The 14,226-nt window shown below is 34.9% G+C and overlaps 1 protein-coding gene and 1 long non-coding RNA gene across 7 annotated transcripts in view; one reads left to right on the forward strand and one right to left on the reverse strand.

The window, feature by feature from the left end:
* Window positions 1-14,226, forward strand: part of TANK (TRAF family member associated NFKB activator) — a 99,053-nt gene that overhangs the window by 75,045 nt on the left and 9,782 nt on the right. For all 5 annotated transcript variants that reach the window (XM_063694931.1, XM_063694929.1, XM_063694928.1 and 2 more), the window contains 2 exons: window positions 11,774-11,850; window positions 12,486-12,601. In XM_063694931.1, the coding sequence (XP_063551001.1) occupies window positions 11,774-11,850; window positions 12,486-12,601 (193 nt within the window). The remainder of the gene's footprint in view (window positions 1-11,773; window positions 11,851-12,485; window positions 12,602-14,226) is intronic.
* Window positions 11,117-14,226, reverse strand: part of LOC115933772 (uncharacterized) — a 46,568-nt gene continuing 43,458 nt past the window's right edge. For both annotated transcript variants that reach the window (XR_008677329.2, XR_008677330.2), the window contains exon 4: window positions 11,117-11,342. This is a non-coding gene — a long non-coding RNA (uncharacterized lncRNA). The remainder of the gene's footprint in view (window positions 11,343-14,226) is intronic.

Here is a 14,226-nt window from a genome sequence, read left to right on the forward strand (position 1 = left end):
CTGCAACCTCCACCTCCCAGGCTCAAGTGAATCTCCTGCCTCAGCCTCCCGAATAGCTGGGATTACATGCACGCACCACCACACCTGGCTAATTTTTGTATTTTTAGTAGAGACGGGGTTTCACTATGTTGGCCAGGCTAGTCTCGAATGCCTGACCTGAAATGATCCACCTGCCTCGGCTTCCCATAGTGCTGGGATTACAGGCGTGTGCCACTGTGCCTGGCTGATACACAAACTCTTAAGAAAACAAATATTGATATCCAAAACATTTTAATAATTACATTGAAATTTTCTATTGCAGAAACTGTGTTTCCAAATCTAAATTATTAATTAATCCTAACCCTTTCCTGCTCTGGGTTTGTGTTTTTGAATTCAATACATCATCTTACAGTTTTTGCTTTTGTTAAAATACTGGAAATAATTTTGAGGAAGAAAAGAAAATAAGAAGTGATATGTCACCTTCTAAATTCTCTTTCCTAACTTAGAAGCAAATTCGAATGTCTCTGGTATGGCTTTTCTCTCCTTATTTCCCCTCTCATCCCTTTTCTCACACTTCTCTTTATTTAAAACTTGTCTTCAAAGCACACAAAATAGAGTCGATAAGAGTCTATCCAGCCCTGATTTCTCTTGGCCAAGGAATGAAAGGCTGTTCTCTAAACTTCGATAGGTAAGGAATAGCCCCCTGTCCACCTCCATCTTAGTCTGTATTGCTGTAAAGGAATACCTGAGGCTGGGGATTTATAAAGAAAAAAGGTTTATTTGGCTCATGATTTTGATATCTGTAAAAGTTCAAGATTGGACATTGACATCTGGCAAGGGCCACAGGCTGCTTCCACTCATGGCCGAAGGCAAAGAGGAGCCAGCATTGCAAAGATCCCATGATAAGAGAGGAAGCAAGAGAGAGAGGGGAGGTGGCAGACTCTTTTTAACAACCAGTTTTCTCAGGAGCTAAAAGAGTAAGAACTCACTCACCTGCCATCCTTACCCCCACAGCCCCCAGGATTTCTCTATTCATGAGGGATCTGCCCCCATGACCCAGACCCCTCCCATTAGGCCCCACCTCCAACATTGGGGATCAAATTTTAAAATCAGAGTTGGAGGCGACAAGTATCCAAAGTATAGCACCCACAAACCATCTAGTTTATCTTATTATTATAACCTGTCATCCTAAAAGTTCTCAAAATCTGGCTGGGCGCAGTGGCTCACGCCTGTAATCTCAACATTTTGGGAGGCCAAGGTGGGTGGATCACTTGAGGTCAGGAGTTTGAGACCAGCCTGGCCAACGTGATGAAACCCTGTCTCTACTAAGAATACAAAAATTAGCCAGGCATGATGGTGGGTGCTTGTAATCCCAGCTACTCTGGAGGCTGAGGCAGGAGAATCGCTTGAACCTAGGAGGTGGAGGTTGCATGAGCCAAGATCACACCACTGCACTCCAGCCTGGGCAAGAGTGAGACTCTGTCTCAAAAAAAAAAAGAAAATTTCTCTAAATCTGTTTTGAAGGTTTTTTTTTTTTTTCAGTGTTATGAAATGCTTCTACATTCAACCTGCTGTGATTTTTTTTTTTTGGTTGAATTGTATGATGAAAATTCAGCCTCAAATAGATATTGTATTTGAAAAGGGGAAGAGTATTTTAATAGCTTTTTTAGCGATTGTGGATAGTCTTTGATACTGCACTACAACTTGGTAGTGTCTTAAAATGTTAGCTGCAATATGGAATCTGAAAGCGTATCAATGAACTTTTCTGCTACATTAAAAGCTGTTGGTCTATCTTGTACTTTGAGTATGTCTTTTACTAATGTATGATTCTTTAACATCATGAATCAATCATTTGGAAAATATTGGTTCATTAAGTTGTGTAGATCTTGCAAATGTTGACCTATTATATAATATTTTAAAATCACATTTAACATCATCACTGATTGCATCAGAAAAATCTTTCAAGTATTGGGCATCTGTCAAGCTTACTGTGACAGGTACAGGTCTTCCAAAATTTTAATTTTCACTTGAAAGCTCAAATTTTATCATTGGCAACAAATCTTGTCTGTTGCTTTCCTTAACATGACAGGCTAACTTCATTTGCTTTTGAGAAAATGTCTGAATAACCATAGCTTGTGTGTCAGTCATTCTTTCAAGCAAAAATGGCATTCCATTAGAAAAGTAACCAGTTTACTTGCAACTCAAATAGTTGCACAGGTACTTTTCCCCAAGACAATAATTGTACTTCAGTATGCAGCAGAAGTCCTTTTGTGTATACTTCCCATTTTGTCACACAAAATATTAAAAATATGTTGAGATCAAGTTTCAATAAAAGTAATCACTTTTACTGCCTTATTAAGGACATTCTTAATTGAAACTGCCTTTTTTTGCTGGTTTTTTTTTTTTTTTTTAACTGAGTGTGTGACATTAAAGAATACAGTGACAACAGTTTGATATGGCCTTAGTCATACTCGGGCACCAGCAGTTTTATTCATTGTTTTTGCATCATCAGTCTAAATGCCAACACAGTAAAAAATGCAAATATTAATAATATCTTAATTGTGACAATAGTTGATTTCAATTATGTCAGGCTCTGGGATTTCATTTTATTCTACTTACAAGCTAATAAGTTAGTCAGTTACTGTTTCATGGGTGGGTACTGGAGGAAAACAGAAAAGTGAATCAGAGAAAAAGGACTTTATTATTTACAGCAAAGCTGGTAGCCAAGAACATCTTATTTTCATTGGTCCTGCCTAGGAGGTAACACAGACACAGATGATGCTTATACATGCAATGGTTACATTAAAGGAGAGGCATATTGAGCTTGGGGAACCCACCATTTTATAGCAGGCAGTAAGCATGCCTGCTCTTTGTCCAAGAGGGAGACATTACCTAGTCTTTCAAATTTGCTCTGCAAACACAAGCCTAAGAAAAGGCTCCGGTAAAGAACAGTGAGATTCTTGTATTCCTGACATGAACAGCAAAAATGTGCCAGGATGCTCAGGGGCCATGGCAGATTACCTCTCCCAATAGTGGATCCCTTGAAAGGCTCTTGGGACCTTTAAGGATCCTGGACCGTATTTTGAGAACCACTGGTTTAACCAGATTATAATTTCCTGTTAGAAAAAAATCATATTGCCTTTTTCTTAGTAAGTTACTTTTCATCCTCCTGAAAAAATGTCATGTTCTAAGAATATTCCACCATCTCCTCAGGAACCTTTATTTGTACATGGAGGTCCTAGTGCTTCCTCATCAGTTCTTTTCACATACATTGGATAATCAATTGTCTTACATCTTCATACTTTAAATCGTGATGCTTGTAAATTAATCTATATTAAGTCTAGAGCAGACTCTGAATTTTGACTCTAATTTGTTAAAAGATAGTTTGATAGTAGATATCTGCATTTTCTAGTATGTTCCATAAAACCCTAGGACTATGAAGTGCTGCATACTAGGTACTCTGTTTGGTAATTTTTAAAGGCGCAAGACTGTATCTGGGATCTGAAATCAATACTAAGAAAACCACTTAGCTTTGTTTAAGTACAGGATCTTCAGCTAACACTCTTCCCAGTATTGTATTTTAACATCCTGTAACTGGATTCGTAGTTCCCTCTAAGATACTGCTAGATTTTGAGGGTAGAGGAGGGGGAAGAGTCACCTAATTTTTCATTTGCACCTGTACACTCTTTGAGCTTCTCTGCTGCTTGGTTAAGCAGTGTCTTGCTATGTTACGAAAGCTGATTTATTCCCTGAAAGATTTTCCTTCTTTGCCAGTTAGTCATCTTTCTATGTACTTATGCTCTAAGCTATATATCTTAGAATCCTAATGGAACTATTGTATAGCAGTTTCCACACATTCTGCATTATCATTAACCTGTGGTTTTTGTCTCCCTCCCTGATAAGTCCCTTTTGGAAACAAATAATTCTAAGACGAGCATCTTTTGTTGTCTCTTTCCTGTTATGTTTGTCAATAGTAGTGTGATTTTTGCATTTAAGCTTAGTTTCCTCTAAGTAATTCCATATTTGATGGATTTACTCATTGTTATTTCTACTCCTAATTTCTCTTGACTATTTAACATTAAAGACAGCATGTTTCCCTCTACATTTTATCTTAATAATATTATAAATAGGGAGCCACTGACTTGTCTGTATTCTCTAGAAGTTACATCTGGACCGTATGTCTGCTAGATGGCCAAATGGCCACAGTGAATCTCCTTGCTTTCCTTCTTGCTTCTGCTAATTGAACATTCTCTCCTGCTTTCTCTTTTTTACCTGTGCTGCAGCCTGAGACTCCTCACTTCTGTCCTCAGCTCTTGCTTCTCATCTTATCCTGAGCCGTAAGCATAAAGTGATAATTTTTTGATAAAGCTGAATCTAAAACTCTTCCTCCTACTTTTTTTCTTTTTGATAAATGTTCATTCCCCTTTGACATGAAGAATATACTAGGTCTTGGTAGTTTATTTTTTACTAAGTTCTTTCTTGGCCAAAAAAAAGAGAAAAAAGTTGGTGAGGCCCCCAGTTTGGAATTTTACTACTCAGGAAAGGCCTAGCCTCAGTTTCTTTAGGGTTTCTCCTGCCCTAAGATTTTTTGATGCTAACAGAAAAGAAGACAAGTTCTTATTTGCCTTTATCTTGGTTATGTGTGCATAGATACGTAAAGTTAAATTTTCTACAAGATGTTAATGGAAAAAGGATAATTTCTAGACAAGAGCCACAATTATTCTAGGTCACTTGGGAGAACATTATGTAAACTGAAAGCTAAAACTGAGAGTTTTGAATGAGCCATTTCATTTACCATAACCGTTTTTAGGTGATATAATCATGGCTTCAGAGGAGAAAGTGCTTCCTATCTTTTTCTTACTTTATAGACAGAATGCTGCTGTAAACATTTGTATACAGGTTTCTGTGTGAACATAAATTTTGAAGTGCCCAGGAGTGCATTCATTGGGTCATATAGTACTTACATGTTTGGAGTTTTTTTGTTTGTTTATTTTAAGAAACAGACAAAATGTTTTCTAGAGTGGTGAAGGGTATTGGTAGTTTTGTTTTTACAGGCAGTGAACTTGATTAGCTCAGGGTAAGTGTCACTCCTATGGAGAGGGGCAGCTCCAATCTCCATTCAATCCTTAGAGCTTTAGCTGCAAAGCTTTTAGCCTCGCCCAACCTGGGGACTGCCAGAGACTTGGGCTGAATTTAAACTCGGAATTTAAGGTTCTCAAATTCTCTAGGGCTCCTTTCCTTCACTCTCTGGTGACCATGGTTATGATCTCATTTTCCTTCTTGGTTCTTCCAGCCAGAATGTTAGTGGGCTTTGTTACTGGAATTTCAGCCACTACTGTGCCTCTACTGCAGTGTGGCCATCATCAGGACAAAACCATAGAAAACTGGGAATGCACTCTAAGCCAATTACTTACTACACAATTTTTACTCTCCTCCAATATATGCAAAGTTCGGTCTTCAATGTTTTCAGGTAGTTGGTTTGTGTGTGCGTGTGTGTGTGTGTGTGTGTGTTGTCCAAAGTTTGTAACTGTTATTTGCAGAAGAATGGTTTGTTAGGTGCTCACTCCTCCACAATGGAATCTGAGCTCCTAAAGTCTAGTTTTTTGGTTTTTTTCTGGCTGAGTATGGTCAGGATATGGTCCAAAATCACCCAACATATAAAGAACCCAGAAAATATGAGCCAGTTATAAGAGAACAGACATCAACCCTAAGATGATTCAGACACTGAAATTATCAGACAAGGACTTTATCAGCTGCTATAACTATACCCAGTCTTTTACTAAAAGATAGCTGGGGAGGCAGGAAGGGAGTTAAGCTTTCCAGAGAGGATAGAATTAACCAGTAGGGTACTCCACCCATTGTCATGCTTTGTCAAATGCTTAACTTCTATGCCAAGTTTGAGAAATACTATGAAATTTTGTCAAAGAAAATACTGCCAAATTGCCTATGTTAACAAGTGACTCGTTTGGCAAAACTTGAGTAAATCTATCCTAAGTTATTTTTGGATGTACATTTCTATTTGTACGATACATCCTTGAGAACGCAGCAAAAAAAAGGCTATACCAAAGGTTTCCCCTCCCACCCTGGGCAATATTTAAGCATCAAAACATGGCCTGTAACTGCTTCTCAGTGATAAATATATTTTTTATTGTATGACAGGAAGATTTTAGAATCTTAAAATTAGTTTGCCTTGGTGCAATATGTAAATGTAACCATTCTTTATCTCCAACCCTATGCTGGATAACTGTACCACTTAGCTTCTCCAGCAGCCAAGCATTATGGCTAAGTAGTTAAAGCTACTGGGGCAAAAAGGCTTGTGTTCCAATCACAGCTACTCCGCCTGCCAAACTATACACAAATTATTTGATCTCTTCAAAGCAAATTTAAAAATCATAATTAAATACGTAATTCAGAAGATTTTGTGGCTTGCCAGGTGCAGTGGCGTGCACCTGTAGTCCCAGCTACTTCGGAGGCTGCAGCAGGAAGACTGCTTGAGTCCAGAAATTTGACTCCAGTCTGCTCAACGTTGCAAGACCTCCATCTCAAAATAAGCAGCTTTTGTGATTTCAGTTAAATAAGTAATACATGCAAATTGCTTAAATAATAGCTATTTTCAAGAAGATAGCTTCTGTTCTTCATGGTGTAGTGGCATAACACTAAATTTGTGGTTAAAGGATTTTTCCAAATCAGTTCATTTTTTCTTTTTTGAGATGAGTTCTTGCTGTGTTGCCCAGGCTGGTTTCAAACTCCTCCCTCTCAGCCTCCCTAGTAGTTGGGATTACAGGAGCATACCACCATGCACAGCACAGATGAGTTCATTTTAAATGTAGTGTTTGGGGAAAGAGTGAAAGGAGTGTGAGAAATCTTAATTAAATTGCTCACTGAAGTTATGCAGTTTCTATTTTGCATTAAAAAAGCGTGTCCACAATTAAATATTTCTTCCCTTTAAAGAAATCAGAAAGATATATGCAAAAGGTACCTAATACAAAGTGAAAGACTTAGAAGACAGATAGTAGAAAAGTATTCATCTCATTCTACAAATTAACTTTGATAGAATTGAAATTACAGTAATTGTGGCAGTACTGGCAAAGGATTTTACCTTTTCTGAAACAATATGTTTTATTGTAGCATTGAATCAGTAGAGATTGTGGGGATGGGTTGTGTTAAACCACAACCCAATAAAGAACTTGGAAGTAATTAGGGTGTTTAATTTTATTTTTATATTGTTTATTTTCTTGCCACTTCCTTCAGAACTCTGGGATGGATCCCATTTTGCCCTGGAGTTGTTCCCACACTGGCAGTGGGTTTGCCTAGCACACTGTATCACACAGAACAGACAAGGCTCCTAGGATTTGTGTTTCTCTTGCTTTGCTAGATTTTCAGGAATGTTAATGAGGGTGAGAGAACCATAGATTTTATATGGCCGTAAGTTCTTTTAGATTAAATACAATATTCTATTTTTTTATCTTTTGTCCTCAAACTTTTATGTACTATTCTTTTATGTTTATTCTTATCAAATATCTTTTTGTAATTTTTTTTTTGGTCCTGTTTTATACCTTAATCTTTTTCTGTCTCAGCCCTTTTTTCACTTTCTCCCTGATTCAGCTGTATCCAGTGCTTGACTTCACTATAACATCTTTTGTCTCAGTATATGTAGACTGGTAAGGAAATATTCAACCTCAGCTCCTCCTTTAACATTTCATTCTTAGTTCTCAAAAATGTAAGTGACAAATGAATCTTTATTTTCAGTTTTTTTCCTACTACTTACTTTTCCTTTTTCCGTAGTGAATTTTATCAAGCTAACATTTTTTATACCTATTCCATAGTTTATATTCCCTCTACCAATCCATCCCATCCCACCTTGGCTTATTTCTTGGTTTACATTGATCCAAATAAGGATTCTCGTTTCTGTTTTAAAAGCATATTTCTATTTAGCCTCATCCAGAAACGAAATAAAACATTGACTACACTCAGTTGCCTAAGCTAGCTAAAAATAAATATTCCTTTGCATGCAAGGATCGTAACTAAAGTTTAAAGGGAGTCTTTGATATGAACACTGGAGTAAAGTGAAATATGTATCATTGAAAACTAACCTTCTTTACTTAATAGAAGCCTTTTAAAGTTTAGGTTTCTTACATACATATGAGAGAATATACATCTTGTTAAAGAGTTTAGTCAGAATTATCTTTAAAAATTCCATAACTCAGCTGGGCGCGGTGGCTCACGCCTGTAATCCCAGCACTTTCGGAGGCCGAGGTGGGCAGATTGCCTGAGGTCAGGAGTTCGAAACCAGCCTGACCAACATGTTGAAACCTTGTCTCTACTAAATATACAAAAATTACTCGGGCGTGGTGGCGGGCACCTGTAATCTCAGCTACTTGGGAGGCTGAGGCAGGAGAATCGCTTGAACCCAGGAGATGGAGGTTGCAGTGAGCCAAGATCACGCCACTGCACTCCAGCCAGGGCAACAAAAGCGAGACTCTGTCTCAAAAAAGGAAAAAAAAAAATTCCATAACTCAATTTTATTTTGCTGACTTTAATTGCTTAAAATTTTTAAGAAAAAATATGGTTTTGAATGACAATTTTTATTTCTTTTCTGTATCTTTCAAATTTTTTATAAAAGGAATAAAATAATTTCACTTTTAGTATCAACTATAACAAAAGCAGGTGTTAAGGAAAACGTACATTTCTTTCTTTGAGAGGTTGATATCTAACATATCCTAGAATGGGAAACAAAAACATTTTTGATTATTTTTGCATCAATAATAAAGCCTGATTTGGACTAATGAAATATTAACCACTTTTTTTCTCCTCCTTAAATATCACTGCATATTCAACTGTCCCTTGAACATATATTTTTGATATAATACCCATCTAGGGAGAAGCTTAAATTGACTTACACTAAATCAAAATTCTCCCAATTCACATAGGAAATTTAAGGAAACATTTTACATCTTCCAACTGTTTCAGATGTGTTTATCTTAATGGATTTAGTTGAATGACTTACCCAGCGACATACTGGAAGTGTATATGAAAAGTATGATGTGTAAAACTCTTATTTCAGCATTCATTCCACAAGTTCAGCATTTCCAAACTAGTACTTGGAACAGTTTATGATGTTAAGTATTTTAAGTTTTAGTACCTCAAAATAAATTCATTTTTTGAATGATTTAATGCTTAAAATCTCCTAAAATATAATGTTCAAAATTCCCTTGCTTTCTTATTTGAAGTTACAACTTCATCTTCCTGCAGTACAGAGCCCACTTGGATTATATTTGAGAATAGAAAGAAAAATACAAGTTATCTTACTCTCTGAGATGCTCAACAAACTGATTAATCTTTATTAAGATAATGCATTGAAAAAAAGTCTGAGTTTCTGGGAAAGTGTTGAAGTTGCCATTGATTATACTAATCCTAAATCCTTTGAAAAATTAATGATTGTTTTCAGAAAGTTGTATCAGACTGCTATAATGGAAAATAGCATTAACATGTTATGCCCCATTCTAAATAAACCCGACTTCAAAATGTCTGTCAGAAAACCGTTTACTTTTTTTTTTCCCCCCCAAGTAACATGTTAAGAGGTCCCTTTCTGAAAATTTTTCTTGGGTACTGGGAACTCAGAATTTTCATTTGAAATATATTAACAGCTTTATTTGGCATGAATGATAAAAGGTGCAGTGTATTGCCTAGTACAACCAATAATACTTTTTTCAATAAGAATAAAAACAAAAATAATAGTAAGCAGAGCTGTGTTTCTAACCCCAAAGAAGCTGAAGACCTTAGTTTAGATACGTCATAGGAATTCCTTAAGGAGTCCTCCTTTACCTCCTGCCAATACACCAAAGGAATCTTTTCTTGATAAATTCACCCACACTAGTTATCAAATCCAAACATCACAGAAGTAAGTTAGCATCAATTATTTACCAAGCGAGACAAAGGTTTGTCATTTTTTTCCTATCTTTTCCTTCAGCCCTCTTCATCCCCATTAGTTTTTAATACTTCTTTAATCTCAGAAGCAGTCATTCCTAGTTTATGTCAAAGTCAGGACTTTGGAATTTGGAGCACTATCTTTACCACTTTCTGTAACTATCTCCAGTTTTAGGCTAAAACTACAGGGCATTACTCTTTTTTTTGTTTTGTTTTTTGTTTTTTTGAGACAGTCTTGCTCTGTCGCCCAGGCTGGAGTGCAGTGGTACAATCTTGGCTCACTATAAGGAGGTCATTCCATTTAATATATAATCACTTATTTTATGATTTCTTTGACATATTAAATTATCAAATATAAGTATTCTCTTAATATACCTCTTCTCTGATTTTGTTGATATAGACTTAATGATAAAATCTTTTAAAAGTTTGTTTTCGTATTTGTAGTGTTCTGACTGGCTGGCTAGCTGTAAAATGTTGCCTTTCTTCCTAGTCCACGCTAAAATCCATTGAGTGTTCTAATTGTACAAAACACCATAGAAAAACCTTGTCTACCACTTTTAACTGTGAATGTGAAAATATCTTCTGATGTGACTGCATTGTAACGCTCAATACAGCAGTTTTAATCCAGAAGAATATATGACCTGAATGTTTGTCAAACACATGATATGCAGCAACAAAATAATCTTTATTTTACTTCAGTCTGACAATATAATGTATAAAATCACAAATTGTTTGTATTGGCAAGATTTTATTTTACTAATTCTGAGATTCTATAAAAATAATACTCTATATATTTAAAGTATTTATTTAGAAAAAACTGGGAAATAAATTGGAGAAGATATTAATTTTAAGAAAAACAAACTGAAATCAAGTCTTTGTCTTAGAGAACAAATAAGACTCTGAAGAAATTGAAAGAAATCTTTTGAAAAGCAAGAGTGAAGTACTTCAGTGATAAGACACAATGAAGTAAAATCTTCCATTTATAATAGCTACAATGACCTTAATTGAATAAAATCTAAATGCCACTAAAGACAGATATCCACTGGTTTGGATTTGAAATTTAAGAACTATACAATTTTGGATGAATTATAACTTATGATTCTGTATTAGGATTCTTCAAATCTCTGGGCTTTTCAGTTTATAAGCTTTAGAAAGTACACAACACTTTCTAGGTATGATGTAAAATTTTTTAAATATTTAAACCATAGAATACATTATTACAATATGTTCTTTAATGTTGATTTTTAAATGTCAGAATAGATGTAATACCAGTGTAAGCCACAGGGTGGGAGTGAAAGGCAAGAACTTGTGTTGAAGCAGCTTAAATACATAATTGCACCATCTTTATAAACCTTTTAAATGCTTGTTGAATTATAAGGAGCTGTAGCTTGGTTTTCTTTCTTCCTTTAATACAGCTGCATTCTTCAGCAAAGAATCTATAACAAAAGACAAACACGTTGATTTAAATATATAGGCCATTTTTACTGAATATCAAAAGAAGTAGACACATAGATTTTTTTCCCCCTAAGTTTCTGAGTGTATGAGGTGCTTGGTGAACAGAGCAGCAATTTTGATCAGTAGTTGAATTTGAGAAATTTCTTGAATTACCAGTACCGGAAATAGTAATTGAAGTTACCAGAAATATTTCATCTCTTCAGACTTTCCTTCTTCATTTTCCTTTTTCCTTGATTTTTCTCATTTAAAGAAAAAAATCAATTGTATATTACATATAGGTCTATAAGCTGTCTCAAGTTATTTTTCAGTAGTGAAGGTAAATAAAATTTCCTTTGTGTTTTCTCTTTACTCGACCTCATTTGAATTTGGGAACAATTTAAAGTAGTAATAGTAATCATTTTGTATCTTTAAGGTAAGAAGACAAGAGGTTTCTTCTCCTAGAAAAGAAACTTCAGCAAGGAGTCTTGGCAGTCCTTTGCTCCATGAAAGGTAGTTCTACATCCTTTTTTGCCAACTCTTAAAAATTATCAATACTGAAATATATTTTACATTTTTTTTTAAGCTTTAACAATTGCAAAAAAAATAGCCTTTTAGAATAAGTGGAAGTGACCAACCCCAGAATCCTACATGTTAAAGATGACCTAAACAAGTCATGCAGTTAATAGCAGAGCTGAATCTAAAACTTGAATTCTCTAAAGCTCTACTATTTCAATAGATCAAGTGTTAAGGTCGTATTTCTTTATATGGATGGCTCCTAATGTGAACCTTACCAAAATGAGGAATATTTAATATTCTATTTAAGATATTTGCAGAGAACAAAAGTCAATGCATTGAAATTTCTAATGTGAGAATAAGACAGCCAGCATTAGTGTATATATGAATAAGTAGATATGCTAGACTATACTATATTTATGTATTAAAACTTTTAATTTATCACTTACTTTGTGCCTGGCCCTCTACAAACACAAGCTGATTTTGGGGACATTGTCTAGGAATTTAAAATTTTTTTTTTTACTTTTAAATAATTATTTTGTGGCACATAAAATGGTACTACATAAGTTTGATTATTTAAAAAACTTGGAAGTTATAGCTTTACATTTTAAAATGTTGATTTTTTTTTTTAGGGGTAATATAGAGAAGACTTTCTGGGATCTGAAAGAAGAATTTCATAGAATATGCATGCTAGCAAAAGCACAGAAAGACCACTTAAGCAAACTTAATATACCAGACACTGCAACTGGTAAGATTTAATTTAATTTACAGTAATATTGATTTGCTTGATTGAAATTGATTTCCTTTTGAATGTGAAAATATTCCTGAATGCCTATTAAGTGTGTAGCATCTGTAATTTACCCCTCATCCACGTATGTTTGAATGTGTACATGCTGTGTAAGTTCTGTAATGTATTACATGTGTAATTGTTGGGTTTTTTCTCTTTGTTGTATATGGTACTATATAGATTAAATTGAAACACATAATTACTAATTATCTTAATGAGATATCCCACCTTAAAAAAATACAAAATAAATACAGACTATATCCCTGAAAGTTTTCAGTTGTTTTTTGGGGACCTTATTAAACATTAACTTTTATGTTAATAAGTGACCTTGAAGCCACACTACTATATTATATGAGCTAAGTAAAATTATAACATCAGGTTTGTAACTTCTGCCTGAAAGTTCATTACATACACTATGGATAGATGTTTTTTTCATGTTCTTTTTTTTTTTAATTAAATACAGAATCTTGCTATGTTGCCCAGACTGGAGTGCAGTGGCTATTCACAGGCCTGATGGTGCACTACAGCCTTGAACTCCTGGGCTCAAGAATTCTTTGAACTCATTTGGTTCAAGAATAAAAACGTGGCACTCAAATTTCCTGAGTGCTAGTTGTGTTTAATGCACAAAATACACATTTAGTATAAAATATAATTTAGAAGGAACATTTGTTTTACATGTGTGTTATAGTATGTTTTGTAAATGCCGTACCCTTTCCTAAAACCCCAGACTGGCTTCCTGGTGTTTGCTTCAGTAGTTCTATATGAATAGCAAAATATAAGGGATTAGGTCTGGCAACCAAACACTTCTGCAAACAAAAGGAAGGTAAACTGATCATTTATAATGATAAATTCTCCTTTACCTTTGTGATTTGAGCTATTCTGCAGACAATTCCCAAAGGATGTGATTTACAGTTTTCACTCTGAGAGATGTTGCAGTCTTGCTGACTAACACCCTTTTAATTAAAGATCACTTTCCATTTCTTGCAGCTCTTACATCTAGGCTATTTTAAATCATTTTATAGTGTAAATTCACTTTTTGCTACTACTACCATTTTATTTTCAGAAAAGTTACACAATGTGGTATTACAGAAACAAAATAATCTTTGTAGACAGACATAATTTGGTTCTTTCTCTCCCTTCCCCCACCTCCCCAAAAACAACTCTTTTCTTCACCTTAATTTTTGTCATTTTCATGAGAAATTGATCTTTTGTATGGACTAAAGATACTAGGTACCTCTGAAGTAAATGAATTATTTCTGTTTAAAATATGCTAGCTATGGAGATGTAGTACCTAGAATTCATAAACATGCTTTTTTGAACATCAACATCTTTTCAAGGCATTGTAATGGTGATATATTCTTTGTTACACAGAAAACTTACCTCATTATCAATGGCTTAATACTTTGACCATTTTTAAATTGCACAGGTCTAAATCTGAGTATGTGTCTGTCAGCTAGAACACTGAGTATTTAACTTCAATTTCTTCTCCACTAAAACTGCTTCCTGATGCCTTATTTTTATGCTTTATATTAACAGTGTCACAAATAATAAGTACATTATTCTCAAAATATTTTGTGCTACAGACT

Source organism: Gorilla gorilla, chromosome 11 (assembly GCF_029281585.2).
Source record: "Gorilla gorilla gorilla isolate KB3781 chromosome 11, NHGRI_mGorGor1-v2.1_pri, whole genome shotgun sequence".
Lineage (NCBI taxonomy): Eukaryota > Metazoa > Chordata > Mammalia > Primates > Hominidae > Gorilla > Gorilla gorilla.